The sequence below is a fragment of the Aotus nancymaae genome, unplaced genomic scaffold, assembly GCF_030222135.1.
Source record: "Aotus nancymaae isolate 86718 unplaced genomic scaffold, 86718_ANA_hifiasm-v0.15.2.pri h1tg000020l, whole genome shotgun sequence".
In the NCBI taxonomy this organism is placed as follows: domain Eukaryota; kingdom Metazoa; phylum Chordata; class Mammalia; order Primates; family Aotidae; genus Aotus; species Aotus nancymaae.
The window spans coordinates 40,034,176-40,056,999 of record NW_026988432.1 but is presented as its reverse complement, the minus strand read 5'-3'; the positions used below and the strand labels follow the sequence as shown (position 1 = coordinate 40,056,999).

At 37.5% G+C, this 22,824-nt stretch overlaps 1 protein-coding gene across 2 annotated transcripts in view; it reads left to right on the top strand.

Moving 5' to 3' along the window:
• KIAA1328 (KIAA1328 ortholog) overlaps positions 1 to 22,824 on the top strand; it is a 347,638-nt gene that overhangs the window by 224,125 nt on the left and 100,689 nt on the right. Inside the window, exon 8 of one of the 2 annotated variants that reach the window (XM_012440766.3) lies at positions 2,512 to 2,619. The exons of the other annotated variant lie outside the window; for it this stretch is intronic. Coding sequence (XP_012296189.2) covers positions 2,512 to 2,619 — 108 coding nt within the window. The remainder of the gene's footprint in view (positions 1 to 2,511; positions 2,620 to 22,824) is intronic. 2 annotated transcript variants of the gene reach the window in all.

Below are 22,824 nucleotides of genomic sequence, written 5' to 3'. Positions count from 1 at the left end.
AAATGAATCCTCCTAAGACATTGCTTTTCTTGTGCCACTTCCGAATTTTAAAAACCCATGATAATTTTATATTAGGTTATGTTTATTCAAACTAATATTTGAAGCCTTTTATAATTTGGAACAACCTCTCTACCCACTTGTCCCACTTTTCCTAAGAAATAGTTTTTTTTTTCAAAAGGCAGATTTGTTTCCTTGAGATCTTCTCAGTATATCATTCATGTTTCTTTCTCAAGCCATACCTTTCCGTCTGATTTAAATATCTCTGTCCTACTTTTCCCTTTATCCACACCGTGACTCTTCATTACAACACAGTCAAAATCCCACTACTTAAAATTTCTAGGTCTGCTTTCTTTTTCACATAACTAATAATTTGTTATTGAATATGTCCAAAATTAGCACCTTATTGTTTAATGTGTAATGTTGGTCTGTAATTCAGTTTCATTCTCCTTGTCTGAGTACATATTTACTAAACCCTCTACTCTGCACAAAACTTTGTGAGGAGTACTAAAATAAGCAAGACTTTATCTTGGCTCGGTATAATACACATAATCTCACTCTTCAATTTTATATAATTTTAACTTTTATATATCTTTACTGACCTTGTCATTTACATTCCCCAAGGAATTTTCTTTTTGAGATAGCATCTCACTCTGTCGCCCAGGCTGGAGTGCAGTGGTTTGATCTTTACTCACTACAACCTCTGCCTCCTGGGTTCAAGCGATTCTCCTGCCTCATCCTCTCAAGTAGCTGGGATTACAGGCACCTGCCACCACACCTGGCTACTTTTTGTATTTTTAGTAGAAATAGGATTGCACCACGTTGGCCAGGCTGATCTCAAACTCCTGATCTCAGGTGATTCACCTGCCTCAGCTTCCCAAAGTGCTGGGATTACAGGTGTTAGCCACCATGCCCAGTCCCAGGGAATTTCATTTCAACTAAATTCATGGATTACTATCTGCTATTCACAAGCCGTTGTTTATAGTGCTTAGGATGTTCCAGAAAAATATTGGGAAGGCAATCTAATTGAATACCAAATGAGTAGCACAGAATTGTTATAGTAGTTCAGAATCTTGGGATGAGCTTGTCATTTTAGAACAAATTTGGTATGGCATTGACATTTCCTTAAATTGTAATTAATAATTCATTCTGCTACCTTGCGACTACATGACTGCTGGTAACAACTTTTGAAAGGGTATTATCTTTGTGAGCGCTTTCCAGATTGATCAGAGAGGATTTATCCACAATATTATTCATGATTGTGCCAAGAACCATCTTAAATCACTTTTGGAGCAAAGTAATGTATGTATAATGAATAAAAATCAAGGCTAATTATAAATATTTACCTTTGTCTCCTACTCTAACAATATACCTTTATACATGATTTATACCTATGATAAAATTCAGTGTTAACCAGTGAAAAACGTGTCACCTTGAGAGATTTATGTGCCTGACCCTCACTTTAGTCATTTGTAAATAGATAATGGTAAAAGTAGCTGTGTTATAGAGTTGTTGTGAGGATTAGTACAATAGTATATGTAAAATGCACTCCTTAAAGAAAGTTGCTGTCATCAAGATCATGACTACTGCTGTAGCAGCTACTCTGACTGCCATTATTGCTACTGTTTTTTCACTTTTCTCATAATTGCCTGATGTGGGCATTTTGCATCTGCATTTACCTACCTATGTGTCACTACCAAATATTAGTCTTAAACTGTAAGTTCCTAAGGATAATTAATCCATGTACTTTGTATATTACTGTACAGTTAGTTGGAATTATAAGACTGTCTTTTGACAATGATGAAAATGACAATATTGTTTTAATGTTTTTACACTTCATGGTTTGATTTCATAGTTAAAGAATATACTTTACAGATGAGGACATTTCTTAAAAGCCGAGAGAATAAGTGTCACATATTTGATACCAGTGATTGACACTCAAACTCTTGGTAGAAGACCTTTTTGCTGAGTTTTCAATGGCTTTCCCTCCTCAGTACATGTCAGTGTGGGGCCAAGTAAGCATTGATGGATACAGTGTCTTCCAGTTCTTTTAGAAGAATTCATCTTTGACTCAGGGAAAATATGTTGGTCAGTGAGCTGTAGCCCTAACTCTTTGAAATGTCAGTATGAGAAGTGGGTGCTTCCTATATGAATAAAAGTGATAATTAGTTACTAGACTTCACATTGAGACACTGTTGATCAAAATACATCTGCTTACAATGAATAGAGGGAATAATTAACTTTCTACGGCAGAGATTTCAAGTGCTCCTATTGAAGTATTTATAATTTTGAATTTTTAAATGATATTCTAACCAACTTAATCTTCCCTACCTTTCTTATAAATAAAGTTACTATGAAATCAATTTTTTATGTGTATTTAGGAATTATTTATTTTTGACAGACTGAGTTTTAATTTGAAAATAATTTCTGGGGATCGAGCCAAAAAAGCATGGTTTTCCAAAGTTTGTCATTTAGGTTCACAAGATTAGAAATTCTTAAAATTAATTTTTACAGGTTAAGAACTCAGGCTGTGTTTAAGTCGAGAGAACTGGTTGCTGAAAAAGAGCTTACTAAACCCCAAGAACTCACACTGGATATGAATGGCAGTGACTCTGGACCAAGGTAAACCTGAAGTCTTAGTGAAAACAAGAATATTAAGGGCGTAAATATTTAGGATATGTTTAGTGTACATTTATAGCTCTATATTGATTCATACAGTTTTATGACCATGTGAGTAAGTACATTCTTGTTATAAAATTTTGAAAAATATAAAAAAGTATGAAAAACAAAATAAAAATCATTTATAATCCTACAACTTCGAGATAATCCTTTGAGCCCTTTTCTCCTATTTCTTTTTTTTGTCTTTTTTGATATGGTATTATAGTCTATATTGAGTATTAACAATTATGCTTATACAGAATTTTATGTTACTTTTTTCACTGTATCATATTTTTGATTGTATTAAATACTCTGTGAAAACATTAATTCATTCAACAAATATGTATTGCTTGGTAACTGTCCCCAATATTTATCTATTAGTCTGTTATCAGATAATACCAGGTTTTGCTATTATAAATTATGCCTGAAGAACATTTCCCTAAATAAAATTTTTTACTTTACCTCTACCTATTTCCTTGTTATAGATTCCTGTAAGTGGAATTGCTAGTACAAAGTATATATGAATCTTTTTATGATTCTTGATTCACATTGGCAAATGGTTTTGTGTGATTCCTGGCCTAGAGGCTAAATCTGCAACAACTAATCTGGATCCTGGGGCTAAAGAGTAGGCCTTGAACCTGGGTCCTGGATCCTTAGTCTGTGGAGCCAGCCCAGCACTGGGTTCTATGGGGTCAGGCCTAAGTCTGCCTCAGGGTGGGACCATAAAGACTGACCTAGCATGGGACAAGCCTGGTGCCTGAGGTCAGGGATGCCAGTCTAGACTGAGGCAGGGGTAAACTGGGGCTGTGTGGACTGACCTGGCTCTGGGGTAGTCTGAAATCTGAGGCAGGCCTGGAACTTGGAATGGCAGGATCCCACCTGGTGCCGAGGCAGGTCTGTTTAAGTTTTTTTGTTTTTTGTTTTTGTTTTTGTTTTGAGACAGAATTTCACTCTTGTTGCCCAGGCTGGAGTGCAATGGCGCTATCTGGACTCACTGCAACATCCACCTTCTGGGTTCAAGCAATTCTCAGGTCTGAATGCTCAGTATATAGTATTGGCCTGGAGTTTGGGACCAGGAAGGCCTGCCCAACACTAGGTTTTACTGATACAGGCCTGATATTAGCGTCTGAGGGAAAGTCTGATTCTCACTTCCCTATCTTCCCCGCCCAAGCAGAGGATATCTTTCTCTACTGTGTTGGCTGAGCTTGGGGGAAGGGTGCTGCCAGTAACGTAAATCCATCCTTCCTATCCTCTTCAATACATTCTTTTTGAGTTTGTGCTACAGCCAAGTGCTATAATCTCTCACCTGGTTTATATAGCTCTTATAAAGGTGTCTGTAGGTGGATAGTTGTTCAAATTGATGTTTCTGATGAGGGAGATGGGAGGGACAGGGACGAGTCCTTGAAAGTCCTATTCTGCCATCTTGCTGACGTTCCTCTTCCTACGAGCAGTTTTGACTGTTTTAGATGTTTCCTCTTTTATCTGTTCCTTCTAGTATTTATATCCATATTTCTGAATAACAGACTTATATAGTCATTAAGTATTGACTTTCTACTATGGAAGTTGATAATTTAGCTCTCACTGATAACTATCTATTTGCTCCCTTTTTATCTTCCCTCTGTTTTACCTTTCTTTCTTCCTTTTTCCCTCTCTTCCCTCTCTCCATATTTCTGTCTACATATATAACATACTCCCACATATGCTATTTCCTTCCTTCTGTCCTCTCAATATATCTATATCAAAATATTTATAAGACTATAAATATTTTATGCACAGCTGAACTATGTACTTTACTATTATTAAATTTAATTTTGTATAATTATTTTCTTTGGAGTTTAAAAATGCCTTATTCAGCACAGAAAGACAAATACTGTGTGATCTATCTTAGATGTAGACTCTAAAAAGGTTGAATCAGTGGTTGCCAAGGCCTGGGGGGTTTAGGGAGTTGGGGATGGGGCTGGGGGCGGAATAGGAAGATACTGCTCGAAGACTGCAAAGTTTCAGTGAGGATGAATATGTTCTGGAGATCTGTTGTATAGCATGGTGACTATAGCTAATAATAATGTATCATATAATTGAATATTGCTAAGAGAGTACATATTAAATGTTAACACCACAAAAAAATGTATATAAGGTGATGGATTTGTTAACTAGCTTGATTTAATCAGTTTGCAATGAATATATACAATATATCAAAACAACACTTTGCATACAATAAATATATACAGTGTTTACCAATTACAATTTACAAGATCCTTCCTGGAGACTTCCATAAAATCCTGCTCTAGTATGAACTTAATTATTCTCTAGGCATTTTGTCTATTGATTTCATCTGAAATTTTCTTACCTATCATTGTGGAAGTTTTCTTTATTTCTTTTCTATCTAATATTCCTTTTTTCCTAGATCACATGCTATCCTCTTTTTGGCTTATACCCTTTCATCTTACTAAAACATACCCTGCAGTAGCTTACTGTAGGAGTACAGAGGCAGTAATTTTTTGTGTGTTACACCTCTGAAAAATGTCTTTAGTCAATCTTCATGTTTAATTTATAGTTGAGCTTTATATAGCATTCTGAGTTAGTAGTTAGTTTTCCTCAGAAGGAATTGAAGGTTGTGTTCTATTACCTTCTAGTTTCTGGTTTTATCATTAAGAAGTGTGTTGCAGTCTGATTCTTGATTTTTTTATGTGACTTATTCCCCATCACAATTATTAGGACTTGTCTTTCTCTAAAGTTCTTCTAAAAATTAATGCTGATGTGCATAAGTTACACCTTTTTTCATTCATGCAGAATCTTTTGAGAAACTGTCTTCAATTTAGATAAATTTTCTATTGTCTCTTTCAAGAACTCATCTCACCCAGATGTTGACTTAGAATCAACTCTCATTTTCTTATTTTTCTCTCCTATATTTCATATTCCTCCTTTTTTTCTTTTCTTTTTTTTTTTTTGAGATAGGGTTTTACTCTGTTACCTGGGCTGAAGGTGAGCAACACAATCATGGCTCATTGCATCCTTGATTTCCTGAGCTAAATCGTCCTGCCCACTCAACCTCCCAGGTAGCTGGGACTGCAGGTACATGCCACTACACCCAACTAATTTTTTTTTTCTTGTAGAGACGGGTTTTGCCATGTTACCCAGGCTCATCTCAAACTCCTGAGCTCAAGTGATCCACCTGCCTCAACCTTCCAAAGAACTGTGATTATAGGTGTGAGCTGCTGCACCCAGCCTTATAATTTTTAATTTCTAAAAACATCTTATGCTTACAAAGGCCATTTTTTAATAACCCATTCTCATTCTATATATGCAATGTTTTCTTCTTATCTCTGAGAATATTTGTAATAATTTTTGAAGTTTTATCTCTTCCTGGTGAATTGTGTCTATTTTCACCAAGTTAAAATTGCTTTTTTCCACAAATGGATCACCAGTGATCCACCTATATTGTGAAGCAAAACAATAAAAAATTATGAAAAGCTCTCAGTATATTATGAGCCGAGCTTGTCAGCTAATAGAGTTCACCATGATCAGGTAGGCACATTGGGAACTCTTGTTACTATCCATAGGTTTTCTTCTCTTGGGATGATCAGTTTCCCTAGGGATAAATCTCTTGCTGGTGTGAGAATAAAGGACAGAGGCATTGTATAAGTCTCACTGCCACTGTGGGGAGCCCAGGGGAGTGAAAAAAATGGGCTCATCACTTGTTAAGTAGGCTTTCACTTAATCTCCCTTTTAACTATATGGATTTCTGCTCTCAATGTATTTCAGGCCCCAAGTGCAGGGTCATTCTTTCTCAGCCTCTCCTAGGGGATAAACCTCCAGTCATCATCATACAATGGGAACAGATAGAGGAGGATATATTGGCTTTTCACTATGATAGAGACTTCAAATCAGGTGTGCTTTTAGTACCATGTGCATTTCTACCTGCTTCTTCCAGTCCCTGAGCCTTTCAGGAGTTCTCTGACATGTTTCAGCTTATAGCACCTCTCAACCACAGCTAGCAGATATTTCAGTTTTGACTTTTCTACTTGGCTAGTTGAATTTCAACTCATACATCTGCTTTCCAACCTTCTAAAATTCTGTAATATCTCTTCTCTGTTCTGCTCTCCTCACTTTGCAACCTCATAGGTTTTATAACATTTTTTTTCCTTTAATATTATTTTTCAGTGGTTTTAGAAGAGAATAGAGATGTGTATTCAATCAGTCATGTAAATTAGCTTTCCAGTGTTTATTTGCATACTTAAACCATATTTGGTAATTCAGTAGGCAGAAAGATGGAATCTTGTAATTTGCAGTTACTCTGTATTCAATTAGGATGGACATTTTTCTGTGTTTATTAATGCTTTGTGTTTCTTGTGGAATTTTCATTTCCTTCCTATGTTCATATTTTTTATGTAGGGACATTATAGTTCTTTAGTTGATAGGTAAGAACATATTATGTATTTTTTAATTTAAATTTTTTTTGGAAGAAGAAAAGATTTGTTATTTTATTAGTTTGGCTCTAGCTATATATACATATATATTTTTTATTTTACTTTAGGTTCTGGGGTACATGTGCAGATCATGCAGGATTGTTGCATAGTTTTATACACGGCAATGTGGTTTGCTGCCTCCATCCCCCTGTCACCTATACCTGGGATTTCTCTCCATGTTATCTCTTCCCAACCTCCCCACCCACCACTGTCCCTCCCCTAGCCCCGACAAACGACCCCAGTGTGTGATGCTTCCCTCCCTGTGTCCATGTGTTCTTATTGTTCAACATCCACCTATGAGTGAGAACATGCAGTGTTTGGTTTTCTGTTCTTGTGTCAGTTTGCTGAGAATGATGGTTTCCAGATTCATCTATGTCCCTACAAAGAACACAAACTCATCGTTTTTTATGGCTGCATAGTATTCCGTGGTGTATATGTACCACATTTTCCTTGTCCAGTCTATCATTGATGGGCATTTGTGTTGGTTCCAGGTCTTTGCTATTGTAAACAGTGCCGTAATGAACATACATGTACATGTGTCTTTATAATAGAACAATTTATAATCCTTTGGGTATTATATACCCAGTAATGGGATTGCTGAGTCAAATGGAATTTCTATTTCTAGATCCTTGAGGAATCATCACATTGTCTTCCACAATGGCTGAACTAGTTTACACTCCCACCAACAGTGTAAAAGTGTCCCTAATTCTCCACATCCTCTTCAGCATTTGTTGTCTCCAGATTTTTTAATGATTGCCATTCTAACTGGCATGAGATGGTATCTCACTGTGGTTTTGATTTGCATTTCTCTAATGACCAGTGATGATGAGCATTTTTTCATATGTTTGTTGGCCTCTTATCTTTGAAAAGTGTCTTTTCATATCCTTCACCCACTTTTGAATGGGTTTGTTTTTTTCTTGTAAATCTGTTTTAGTTCTTTGTAGATTCTGGATATCAGCCCTTTGTCAGATGGGTAGATTGCAAAAATTTTTTCCCATTCTGTTGTAAAAACCCTAGAAGAAAACCTAGGGAAAACCATTCAGGACATAGGCCTAGGCAAGGACTTCATGACTAAAAAACTAAAAGTGTTGGCAACAAAAGCCAAAATAGACAAATGGGATCTAAATTTTTTTATTTTTAATACTATTCATGTTTATCTGTATCTTTACTGACTGACTTTCTTACTTGCTTATGATAGAAAAAATATAAAATGCTGATAATACAAAAGAAGAAAATATAATGTACCTATAATCTCATCATCTAAGGGCAATCTTCTTATGTATTGTTACTTATTTATGAATGAGTATGTATTATTTTTATATTATACATTTTGTTTCATAAACCACCTTAAAATTTTTTAATTGAACTTAAAAATTTTTAATGTAGGGCCAGGCGTGGTGGCTCACTCCTGTAATCCCAGCACTTTGGGAGGCCGAGGTGGGTGGATCATGAGGTCAAGAGATCAAGACCATCCTGGTCAACATGGTAAAACCCCGTTTCTACTAAAAATACAAAAAGTTAGCTGGGCATGGTGGCGCGTGCCTGTAATCCCAGCTACTCAGGAGGCTGAGGCAGGAGAATTGCCTGAACCCAGGAGGCGGAGGTTGCGGTGAGCCGAGATCGCGCCATTGCACTCCAGCCTGGGTAACAAGAGCGAAACTCTGTCTCCAAAAAAAAAAAAAAAAAAGTAAAACATCAAAGACATATTAAGAAAGTGTCACTCATTTTTTATTTTCTATTCTATTATCTATCCTGACTGTCTTGGTTGAATTAAGGTTAGCACTCTGATATGTATCCTTCTAAACCTTTCTTTATACCTACAAATATATACAACATATATATATATTTGAAATCAAATTGAACACTTTTTTCTCATTTAACAGTATATAATATCAGGTTTTTAGATAATGAGCTATAGTAAGCAGAGTAATTGTGCCCCAAAGGTATCCATGTTCTATTAATAATTTCCTAGGAGGTTGTGGTGGGGACCAGTATGTGTATATGTGTGCATGTGTGTGTTTGAGGTAGGGATGATAGGTACCTATCTGTAGCACATCAAAATTGTGTCCTGTCTTTTTTGATTTATCTCAAATGTTACCTCTTCCAGAAATATGTTCTTTGGGTTTCTTTTGTAGCCCTTATATTCTGTATAGATGATACATATTTGTGTATTTGCCGTATTTTATTAGCGTACTTGAAGGTAGTGGTGTTTGTTTGTTTGTTTGTTTGTTTGTTGTTGATGGAGTCTCCCTCTGTCACCCAGGCTGGAGTGCAGTGGCACAGTCTTGGCTAACTGCAACCTCCACCTCCCGGGTTCAAGCAATTCTCCTGTCTCAGCCTCCCGAGTAGCTGAGACTAAAGGCGCATGCCACCATGCCTGGCTAATTTTTGAATTTTTAGTAGAGACAGGGTTTCACCATGTTGGTCAGGCTGGTCTTGAACTCCTGACCTCAGGTCATCCACCACCTCGGCCTCCCAAAGTTCTGGATTACAGGCATGAGCCACTGCACCTGGCCTGGTAGTGGCTTTTTATGTCTTCCAAAGTACTTAGCAAGGTAGTTTTTCTTTTCATAATAATGAAAATTTTTGTTGAATTGCTCAGTATTATATAAAAGTACAAAATGGTCATATTTATAGGAGTATGCAGAATTACAAAACTGTTCATTTTTAAAGATCATCTTTGTATAACCAATTAACATCAAAGAAACTGAAAAACTGGAGGACTTAGAAACAACTAACTAAGAAACTGGAGGACTTAGAAACAACTTATGACTTTTGAAATCATTACCATCTTTCATGTAATAATTATCTTCCAAAAGTTTGGCTCAGCTGTGCCCTACCATTTGCTCTTATTTGTCATTAATACTTCACATATTATTTATTTTCATTCTATAGCATTTATGCAGGAAGGCAGCAATGTAAATTCCCTTGCCTGTAATTCTTCCCACAGACAATAGGAAATAAATTCCAATTAGATTTTGGTAATTGTATATAATTAACTCAAAATGAGCTGCTAATTATAAAAAAATATGTTTTCACTTTCTCATTATCTCGTTTATTTTAGTTCCAAATTCTTAATACCTCACTTGAGTATGTTTAATGTTTTAAATACAGAATATTTTTAATTCTAAAATAATTTAAATATCCAAATAAATAATATTTGCTTGAAATTAAATTTTATTTAGGGAGTTCTACTGTTAAAGTCAAAGAGCCTGTAAGGTAGAAAGTAAGTGGATCATTTTTATAACAATTCTTGATGATATTTTCTAAAATTAGTGGGCATTTTTGTTTAATAATTCTACAAAGACTTCTCAAAGCTGTACAGTATTCTCCCCTGACTTATCTCTACCTCTTCCTGGTGTTACTGGAGTGGAATCAACTAGACATTAAATTCATTGTCTTTACTTTTTTTAACCTCACATTAGATAAAATAATTAAAGACTGTTATGTGAGAATTCTTGGCTTACCAATGACTGTCAGACTTGGAAGCACTTGTCAGAGTTTCTTGAAACCCTTATAATGTATGATTTTGAAAGGTATATGGTCTTATCAGAGGCATTTTAGGAGATTTTTTTGGAAGTGGTGTATAATCTTATATTTTTGTCATAATTATTTAAATTTAGGTCATACATGCCCAGATGCCCCTGAACCTTAGAGCATGTTCATCTCTTTGACTGGCGCACTAACGTTTTAAATCTCAATTTTTCTCAGTTAAGTGTGAAAGGAAGTTATCTCCTAAGAAAGACGGCAATGAAGAGAACATCAGGGAGGAGGATACTGATAAACCTGAAATAGCCTCAATTGAAGGTATAATAAGAAATCTTCAAAAGACAGTGAATAAGAAGTAATGCATCCAGAATATAGAAGTTCTCTTGAATCAATAAGATAAACTACCTTAAATAGGCAACTCTCAGACAGGTAAATTGAAATAATAAATATATAAAACCTTACACAACCAATTAGGGAAAAACAAAAATTGAAAACAAAACAAAAAGAAAAGTTCAAAATGAATACCTGGAGTCATCCAGAACTCATTTCCTCTACAAAGAAGGATCAATACTGTAAGTATATAACTAAGTGTCAAATAGAGCTTCTGGGAGAGAAGCACTGGAATTCAACAGGGAAGTGACAGGGAACCTATGAAGCACAGAAGGAGAGAGAAGCAAAGCAACCAGTCTGTCCAAGATCAGCTCATACCCAGGAAGAACTCCTCATTGGGAAAATAAAGTGAAATAAAGCACCACTATGTTCTTTAAGTTTTGCCCTCATCACAGGGAAAGGGTAAGCAAGTGATCGCCAGTGGGCCACATTCCCACCATGGACTCCTCCAATACTAGCTATGGGAGAGCTCTTCAGTTCTTATGGGCCTTGAGACTAGTATAGGCAGCTGCCTGGAGCCCATGCAACAGCATTCTTCTAGCGAGAGAGTTTCTACTGTGTCCCATATACCCCCTGAAACCCAAGCAGCTGCACCTCCCTGCCATTTTGGGAGCTCAGCCTCCATCAAACTACATTCTGCCTTAGGTCCCAACAATCCCTGCACATTCACATCTCTGGAGCCCTGCTGACCTCCCTCCACATCTTTCCAGAGGGCTAAATTGTCACAATGCTGGTTGGACCCAGTAGTGAAGTCAGATACCCAGCACTGTTGTCCACATATTGCCCTACACCCTAGGGAACAGGTAGTTCAGCACACCACGGAAGCTGGCCCCAGGACAAAGGGACCCAAAGCATGTGCTCCCCATAGCCTGAGAGCTGCCTACCTAGAGTTGCTGCCACTGATGGCAACCTTGCTTCCTCCAATAGCAGGACCACAGAACAGCACATGCCTTCAGGGAGCCTGGGGACTGGCCCACTCATATGCCATCTGAAATCTTAGGATAGGCCCATTCCACCCACTACCAGCAGTGCCCAAGCATGCCATCTGGTAGCTTGGCTGCTGACCCACCCACCTGCCACAGCAGTTGCCAACATGCACCATTGGGAGGTTTGAGGACATGCCCACCCAGCCCACTGCTGCTGGTACACGTGCATTCCCTAGGGGCCATGGGATTAATCCACCCCGTTCACTGCTGCCTACAGCCAAGTGCACCATTGGAAGGCGTAATGAGAGGCCCACACTACCTGCTGCCACTGGTGCCCGCACTCATACCCAGGGGCCTAAGAACAGATCCACCCCATCTACCATCCTTGCCAGAGGCACTTTAGCATACCATTTGTCAGCCTGTGGATTGACTCACCCCACTAATCAAAGCCAGTGCCCATATGCACCACTGTGGGTCCTGCAGACAGTCTTGTTCTGCTTGCAGCTGATGGCACTTGTGCACATAATCTGGGAGACTTGGAGATAGATCCACCCCACCTGCCACCACTGATGCCCATGCACACCCTTTGGGCACCTGAGGATAGGGCTCTCTTTGCCTGCTGCCACCATCTGCACACACTTTCCAGGTGTCTGGAGATTGGCCTACTATACCCACCACTACTGTCACTCACAGATGTCATCCAGTGGCATAAGGACAGACCTATCATGCTCACCACTGGCAAATGTGCACATATCCCAGAATGCCAATGCCTGCTCAACCCATCACTGACACCAGTGACTACTGCACACAGCACTTAGGAGCCTAAGGATTGGCCTACCACTGCCAGCATGACACATGCTGCCCAGGGGCCCAAGGACCTGTCTGCCTGCCCAAACAGTTATTGCCACTGTCAGCATCAGAGCAAGCCACTTGGATGCCCGAGGTATAGTCTGCTTAGACCTTTTATTCCCAATGCCTGCATAAATTACTGGGGAGACTGAGACTGGCACACTCATCCAGCCACGACCAACACTAATTTCTTGCCACAGCTTACACCGGCAACCACAGCCTAAGCCACTGAGGAACTATGAGACACTGCTGACACCAATTACAGCTAAAAGTATATGAAGGCTATACTATGGCACTCACCCATAATCAAAGCCAAAGCACTGCAATCAACCAATACTACAAATACATTTATAGGAAAAAGCCTTTCTTATAAAAGTTAGCCCATAAAATTGGAAGAAATGACTATTATACCAGATGCACGGATATCAATATAAGGACACAAAAAACGTGAAAAAGCAAGGTAACATAGCATCTTCAAATGAACACAATGATTATTCAGGAACAGATGCCAAGGAAAGGATATTATGAAATGCCAAAAAGGGAACTCAAAATAATGATACTAAAGATACTCAGTGAGAGACAAAATAATACAAATAACCAATACAAAGAAGTCAGGAAAACAATTGATATGAGTGAGAAATTCAACAAAGAGATCAGTATCATAAAAAAGAACCAAGTAGAGTTCCTGGAAGAATTCAGTGAATAACATTAAAAATACAGTTGAGAGCTTCAACAGTAAACTAGATTAAGCAGAAGAAAGAATTTCTGAAATTGAAAACTGTCATTGAAATAACCCAGTCAGGTCAAAATAAGAAGAATAGAAACAAATTAAGAAAGCCTGTGTGATGTATAGGGCCACATAATGGACCAAATATTCTAATTTTGGGAGTTCCAGAAATAGACGGGCAAAAGTACAGAAAATTTACTTAACAACGAAATAGTAGCTGAAAATGTCCCATGTCTTACAAGAGATATAGACATCCAGATTTAGGAAGCTCGAAGTTCTCCAAATAGATTTAACCCAAAATGGTTTTCCCCAAGGCATGTTATAAAGGCAAAGAATTATCAAAAAGCAAAGGCAAAAAATTAAAAATCTAGCAAGGACCAGGTACAGTGGTTCACGCCTCTAATCCCAGCACTTTGGGAGGCTGAGGTGGTTGGATTACAAGGTCAGGAGTTCAAGACCGGCCTGGCCAACATGGTGAAACTCCATCTCTACTAAAAATACAAAAATTAGCTGGGTATGGTGGCAAGCGCCTTTAATCCCAGCTACTCAGGAGACTGAGGCAGAGAATTGCTGGAATCTGGTAGGCAGATTTGCAGTGAGCCAAGATCATGCCATTACTCTCCAGCCTGGGTGACAGAGCGAGACTCTGTCTCAAAAAATAAAAATAAATAAAAATTTAAAAAATCCAGCAATGAAAAACATCAAGTCACGTATAAGGGAATCCTCATGAGACTAACAGGGAATTTCTCAAGGGAAACCTTAGAGCAGTGGTACCAACTGTTTTGACACAAGGGAACGGTTTCATGGAAGACCATTTTTTCATGGACCAGAGAGTGGGAAGGATGGTTTCAGGATGAAACTCTTCAACCTCAGATCATCAGGCATTATATAGGTTCTCAAAAGAAGCATACAACCTATACCCCTTGCATGCACAGTTCACAATGGGGCTTGTGCTCCTATGAGAGTCTAATGCCACTGCTGGTCTGACAGGAGGCAGAGCTCAGGTAGTAACGCTGGTTTGCCCATCACTCACCTCCTGCTATGCAGCCCATTTCCTAACAGGCCAGAGATCAGAACTGGTGCACAGCCTGGGGGTTGGGGCCCCCTGCCTTAGAGGGTGGGGTGAATGGGAGAATATATTCCAAGTGCTGATGGAAAAAATAAAAAACCTGACATCAAGAGTACTATACCCAGCAAAACTGTCCTTCAAAAATGAAGGAGAAATAGTCTGTCACAGACAGCCAAAAGCTGAAGGAATCATTCATGACTCTCATTCACATAGACCAGACCTATAATAAATGCTTAAGGGAGTCCTGTGTCTTCAAGTGAAGTGAAGTGAAAGGTCAATGTCTACCATCATGAAAACACACATAGGTATAACAGTCACTGATAAAGCAGATACACAAATGAGCAAGAGAAAGGTGTCAAATGTTACCACTACAAAAAAAAAAATCAAATTGTAATAACAAAAAAAGGAAGAGAAGAACAAAGGATATACAAAACAATCAGAAAATAATTAACAAAATTATAGGAGCAATTCCTCACTTTTCACTAACAACTTTTAATGTAATTGGTTTAAATTCCTCAAAGATATAGACTGGCTGAATGGATTAAAAAACAAAACTCAATTATATGCAGCCTGCAAGGAAGTAACTTCACCTGTAAAGACACAGGTGTAACTTCACCTGTAAAGACACAGTCTGAAGTGAAGGGATGGAAGAAAACACAAACCAAAAGCATACAGAGGTAGTTATAGTTATATCAGACAAAATAGGCTTTACGTCAAAAAAACATCAAAGAGACAAACAAGGTTATTAGATTAATATAATGGTGTAGGCATCAATTCTGCAAGATGCTATAACAATTGTAAATATATATTCAAACTGCACTGTGGCACTAAGACATATAAAGAATTATTGTTAGATTCAAAGAGAGAGATAGCCCTAAATACAACAATAGTTGGGGACTTCACTTTCAGCATTGGACAGATCATCTAGGCAGAAAATCATCAAAGAAACATCTGATTTAATCTGCATTATACACCATATGGACATAACAGACTACAGAACATTTTATCCAACAACTACAGAATGTGCATTCTTCTCATTGGCACACAGAACATTCTCCAGGACAGACCATATAGTAGACCACAAAACAAATCTCAGCATTTAAAAATATCAATATCATATGAAATATTTCGTCTCACCACAATGGAGTAAAACTAGAAATCAGTAACAAGAGGAACTTTAAAAAGCTGTACAAATGTACAGAAAATAAACAACATGCTCCCAAATGACCATTGTGTCAATGAGGAAATTAAGAAGGAAATAAATTCTTGAAACACATGAAAATGAAAATATAACATACCAAAACCTATGAGATACAGCAAAAGCCCTGCTAAGAGGGAACTAGAAAAGCAAGGACTAACCAAACTCAAAATTAGTGGAAGGAAGGTAATAATAAAGATTACAACAAAACTAAATAAAATAGAGACCAAAAAAAAGGACCAATGAAATAAAAAATTGTATTTTTTGGAAAGATAAAATTGATAAACCACTAACTAGACTAACCAAGGCAAAAGAAAATCCAAATAAAATCAAAACGATAAAGGAGATAATTACAACTGGTATAAGAGAAATACAAAGAATAATTAGAGACTACTATGAAAAACTGTATGCTAATAAATTGGAAAGGAGGAAATAGATAAATTCCTTAACATACACAATATACCATGATTGAACCAGAAAGAAATTGAAAACTTGAACAGACCAATAATGAGTAACAGAGTTGACTCAGTTATAAAAAGCCTCCCAAACAAAATTAAGGCCCAAACTGGGTGGCTTTATTGCTGTATTCTATCAATCTTGTAAAAGAAAATTAACACCAATTCTTTAAAAAATATTCAAAACAAATTGAAGAGAGGAGAATTCTTCCTAACTCATTCTATGAGGCCAGCATCACTGACACCAAAACCAGATGAACCTACGACAGAAAAAGAAAACGACAGGCCATTAATCTTGATAATATAGGTGTAAAAATTCTTTACAAAATACTAGCAAAACAAAACCAATAGCACGTCATAAAGATAATGCACCATGATCAAGTGGGATTTATACCAGGAATGCAAAGATACTTCAACATAGGCAACTCATTAAATGTGGTACACTGAGAACACATGGACACATAGGAGGTAACAACACATACTGGGGCCTGTCAGGTGGGGGTCAGAGGAGGGACAGCATCAGGAAGAATAGCTCTTAGATGCTGGGCTTAATACTTAGGTGATGGGATGATCTGTGAAGCAAACGACCATGGTACATGTTTGCCTATGTAACCTGCACATCCTGCACATGTACCCCTGAACTTAAAATAAAAGTTGAAGGAAAATAAAATGTGGCATATCACATCAATGAAACAAAGGATAAAGACCATATGACATCTCAGTAGAGAAAAAATATCTGAGAAAATTCAATATCTTTTATTATAAAAACCCTCAACAAATTAAGCATAGAAGAAACATACCTCAACTTAATAAAGGCTGTATATGAAACCCACAGCTAATATCACACCAAATGGGGAAAAGCTGAAAGTCTTTCCACTAAATCTGAAACAAAACTCACTTTCGCCCCTCCTATTCAACATAGTACTGGAACTGCTAACCAGAGCAAGCAAGAGAAAGAAATATCATATATCCAAATTAGAAAAGAGGAAATCAAATATTCCCTCTCTGTAGACAACATGACTTTATTTATAGAAAAACCTAAAGGCTCTACCAAAATAACTCTTAGAACTAATAAATACAGTAAAGTTACAGGATACAAAATCAACATAACTAAATCAGTAGCATTTCTGTACTCTTACAATGAACTCATTGAAAAAGAAATCAAGAAACTGATCCCATTTACAATAGCTGCAATAAAGAATAAAATAATGCCAGGCATGGTGGCTCACGCCTGTAATCCTAGCAGTTTGGTAGGTCGAGGTGGGTGGTTCACAAAGTCAGGAGTTCAAGACCAGCCTGGCCTATGTGGTGAAACCCTGTCTCTAAAAATTAGCTGGCCATGGTGGTAGGCGCCTACATTCCCAGCTACTGGGGAGGCTGAGGCACGAGAGTCACGGGAACCCAGGAGGTGGGGGTTGCAGTGAGCTGAGATCATACTATTGCACCTCAGCCTGGGTGATAGAGCAAGATTCCGTCTCAGAAAAAATAAATAAATAAAATACCTAGATACAAATTTAACCAAAGCATTTCAAGACCTCAACAAGGAAAGTACAAAGCAAGCTGAAAGAAATTAAAGAGAACACAAATAAATGGGAAGATGTCCATGCTCATGGATTAAAAGAATATTGTTAAATTGACTCCACTACTCAGAGCAATGCAATTCCTATCAGAATATTAATGACATTCTTCACACATATATAAATCTTAAAATTCATATGAAATCACGAAAGATTCAAAATAGCCAAAGCAATACGGAGCAAAAAGAACAAAGCTGGTTACATCACTCTACCTGACTTCAAGATATATTACAAAGCTATAGTAACCAAAACAGCATGGTCTTAGTATGAAAATAGGGACCTAGACCAGTAGAATAGAATAGAGAACCCAGAAATAAATCTGCATATTTATAGCCATCTTACTTTTGACTGGGTGCCAAGATCATGCATTGGGGAAAGACAGTCTTTTCAATAAACCATTATGGGAAAACTGGATATCTGTATGTAGATGAATGAAACTGGACCCTTATCTGTCACCATAGGCAAAACTCAAAATGGATTAAACATAAGACCTGAAATTGTAAAAGTGCTAAAAGAAAACATACAGAAAACATTTTAGGACATTGATCTTGGTAAAGATTTTATGGCTAAGACTTTAAAGGCGCAGACAACAAAACAAAAACAGGCAAATGAGGTTGTATTAAACTAAAAGTTCTGCATAGCAAAGGAAACAACAGAATGAAGAGAAAACCTGTATAGTAGAAGAAAATATTTACAAAGTATTCATCTGACAAGGACTAATAGCCTGAATACACAAGGAACAGTTCCATAGCAAACACACACACATCTAAAAGGCAAAGAACTGAATAGATACTTCTCAAAAGGAGACATACAGATGGCCATCAGATACTTGGCAAAATACTCAGAATCGATAATCATCAGGGAAATGCAGATTAAAACCACAGTGAGGTATCATCTCACCCCAGTTAGCAGGGCTATTATCAAAAACACAAGACGTAACAAATGTTGGCAAGAATGTAGAGAAAAGGGAACTCCTATACACTGTTGGTGGGATTGGAAATTAGTGCAGTTATTGTGGAGAACAATATGGAGATTTCTCAAAAAGCAAAAATAGAACTACAATATGATCCAGCCATCTCACTACTGGATATTTATCCAAAGGAAAGGAAATCTGTTGTCAAAGAGATACCTACACCCCCATGTTTATCATAGCACTATTCACAATAACCTATATATGGAATCAACCTGTGTCCATCATCGTATGAATGGATAAAGAAAATGTGCTCTATTTATACACAAATACCATTCAGCTGTAACAATGATTGAAAATGAATCATTGGCAGCAACATGGATGGAACTGGAGGTAATTATTTTAAGTGAAATAAGACAGGCACAGAAAGACAAATACTGCATGTTATCACTCATGTGAGAGCTAAAAAATAGTTTAAGTAGAGAGTAGAATGCTAGTTAAGAGGCTGTGAAGGGTAGTGTGGGAGGCAGGTGAGGAGAGATTGATGAATGGATACAAACACAGAGATAGAAGGAATAAGTTCTGGTGTTCGGTAGCACAACAGGGTGACTATGGTTAACAATAATTTATATTTCAAAATAGCTAGAAGATTTTATATTTTCCCACCACAAAGAAATGATAAATATTTGAGGTGATCAATATCCTAAACACCCTGATTGAATTATTACACATTGTATGCATGTATCGAAATATCATATGTATCCCATAGATATATATAATATGTAACGATAAAAAAATAAAAGAACATTTCTTAATAAATTGGCAAAATTGAAAATTTTAATCATATCAAAAGAGTGTGGTGAAGGCCGGGCACGGTGGCTTATGCCTATCATCCCAGCACTTTGGGAGGCCAAGGCAGATGGATTGTCTTAGGTCAGGGGTTCGAGACCAGTCCGGCCAACGTGGTGAAACCCCGTCTCTAAAAATAAAAAATAAAAAAGAGTGTGGGGAAATAGATATTATCAAACACTATTGCTAGGAATGCAAATTACTAGAGCCACTTTGGAGATCAGTGTGGCAGTATCATTTTACAATTATTTGTAATTATCAATGGTAACTGGCATAGCAACTCCCTTCTGGTTATCTCCCTCTTCTTTCTGACTTCTCTTTAATTCTTTGCTATTGTAACCCACAACTAACCTTTTGTCCTAAAGAATTGCTCAGGCAAAAAGAGAAAATTCTTCCAATGTCCCTTTGAAAATTCTTCAACAACATGACTGATTAACATGAGTGGGGATTGTGGTTGTTTACACACAGTCTAGAAACCATCAGTAAAACTGTAAAATTGTGTTCAGAGACATTCAGTAAGAGTATGACTAGGCCTGGTGTGGTTGCTCATGCCTGTTATCCCACTGCTTTGAGAGGCCAAGGTATGAGGATTGCTTGAGTTCAGGAATTTGAGACCAGCCTGAGCAACATAGCAAGATCCTATCTCTAAAAGTTAGCTGGATGTGGTGGTGCATGCCTGTTGTCCTAGCTAATAAGGAGACTGAAATGGGAGGATTGCTTGAGCCCAGGACTTTGAAGTTACAGTAAGCTATAAATGCTGTACTCTACTCCAGCCTGGGCAATGGTAGAATGAGACCCTGTCTTTTTATTTTTGGGTGGGGTGGGGGGTGTAAATAGTAGTACTGGAGAAAATTATTTGCTATTAATTCAATGTTAAATAATTTTCATAATAGAGACATTTTCAGGGATTGGAAATGTCCTACCCTCTCTCAGATTCTTTTGAATTATAGTGTAAAGGCTGGACACAGTGGCTCACGCCTGTAATCTCAGCACTTTGGGAGGCCAAGATGGGCAGATCACTTGAGGTCAGTAGTTTGAGACCAACATGGTGAAACTGCATGTCTACTAAAAATACAAAAATTAGCCCAGCTTGGTGGCAGAGACCTGTAATCCCAGTTACTTGGGAGGCTGAGGCAGAAGAATCACTTGAACCTGGGAGACAGAGGGTGCAGTGAAGAGAGATCACTCCACTGCACTCCAACCTGGGTGACAGAGCAAGACTCGTCTCAAAAAAAAGTAAAAAAAAAAAGAATTATAATATAAAAAGGTTATTTCTAATAAATAGAAAAATTATGCCTTAAATAGGGAATTACCAAGTGACCTAGCAATCCCACTCCTAAGTAGCATACATCTACACAAAGATGTCTGTATGAATATTCATAGCAACACTATTTATAGTAGCTGAAAAATGGAAACACCCAAAATGTTCAGCAGCTGGTCAATGGATAAACAAAATGTCATTTATCCATGCAATGAAATATTCATCAATAAAAAGAAAAAAGTACTAATGCCTATTACAACATGGTAAACCTTGAAAACAAGCTATGATTTCATTTGTATAAAATGTCCAGAAAATCCTAATATAGAGATAAAGGAAGTATATATTAGTGACTGCCTAGTACTGAGAGTGGGAACTGGAAGCAACTGCCAATGGATATGAAGTTTCTTTTAGGGGTGTTAGAAATCATCTAAAATTAGGTTTTAAGAATGCTTGCACAATTGTCAACTAAAAATCACTTTTTTTTTTTTTTTTTTATACAGGGTCTTGATCTGTTGCGTAGGCTAGAGTGCAGTGGCATGATCCTGACTCACTGCAACCTCTGCCTCTTGAGTTCAAGCAATTTTCCTGCTTCAGCCTCCCGAGTAGCTGGGACTACAGGTGTGCCCCACCATGCTCGGCTAATTTTTGTATTTTTGGTAGAGACAGGGTTTTACCATGTTGGCCAGGCTGGTCTAGAACTCCTGACCTCAAGTGATCTGCCTGCCTCGGCCTCTCAACGTTCCGAGATTACAGACATGAGCCACCACACCTGGCCTAAAAATCACTTTAAATGGGTGAATTTTATGGTATATAAATTATATCTCACTAATACTTTAAAAAATTGTTCCCTGTTTTTAGTATTGTTCAAAATTCAAAATGAATTAAGTGTCACTAAGAACAAAATAAATGGTACAAAGCTTTGCTTACTTTTAGAGTGTATAAGCTATTTTCTTTTTCTCCTCAAGATTTTTCTGCCTATTTCCCCCTTACACTAGTAGGGAATTGCTTTTTAAAAACTGAATTCTTGGCCGGGCACAGTAGCTCATGCCTGTAATTCCAACACTTTGGGAGGCCAAGACAGGTGGATCACTTGAGGCCAGGAGTTTGAGACCATTCTGGCCAACATGGTGAAACCCCATCTCTACTAAAAATACAAAAGTTAGCCAGGTATGGTGCACACATGTAGTCCCAGCTACTCGGGAGGCTGAGACAGGAGAATGTCTTGAGCTCAGGAGGCAGAGGTTGCAGTGGGCAGGGGGTCTTGCCACTGTACTCCAACCTGGACAACAAAATGAGACTCTGTCTCTCTCAAAAAAAAAAAAAAAAGCCGGAATTCTCTAAGATGTCTTGTCAGAATCCCTTTCTGTATCCATAATAGGTACAATGATAAAACAAATGAGAGTAGATACCATCTAAATCCTTTTTATGAAACCTATGTCCCGGTGACTAATAATGTAAATTTTAAAATTATATGTAGTTTCATAGGAATAGCACTGAATCTGTAAATTGCTTTGGGCAGTATGACCATTTTTACTATATTGACTCTTCTAGTCCATGAGCATGGAATGTTTTTCCATTTATTTGTGTTGTCTCTGATTTCCTTCACCAGTGTTTTGTAGTTCTTATAGGTATCTTTTACCTCCTTGGTTAAATGTAATCATTCCTAAGTATTTCATTTTTCTTTGTGACTATTGTAAGTGGGATTATGTTCTTGATTTCATTTTTAGTCTGGGTGCTGTTGGTATATAGAAATGGCACTAATATTTGCACATTGATTTTTGTATCCTGAAACTTTACTAAAGCCACCTATCAATTCTAGAAACCTTTTGGCAGAGTCTTTAGGATTTTTCTTGGTATAGAATCATATCGTCAGTAAAGATAGATAGTTTGACTTATTACTTTCCTATTTGGATAGCTTTTATTTCTTTCTCTTGCATGATTGTTCTGCTTAGAACTTCCAGTATCATGTTGAATAGGAATGATGAGAGTGGGCATCCTTGTCT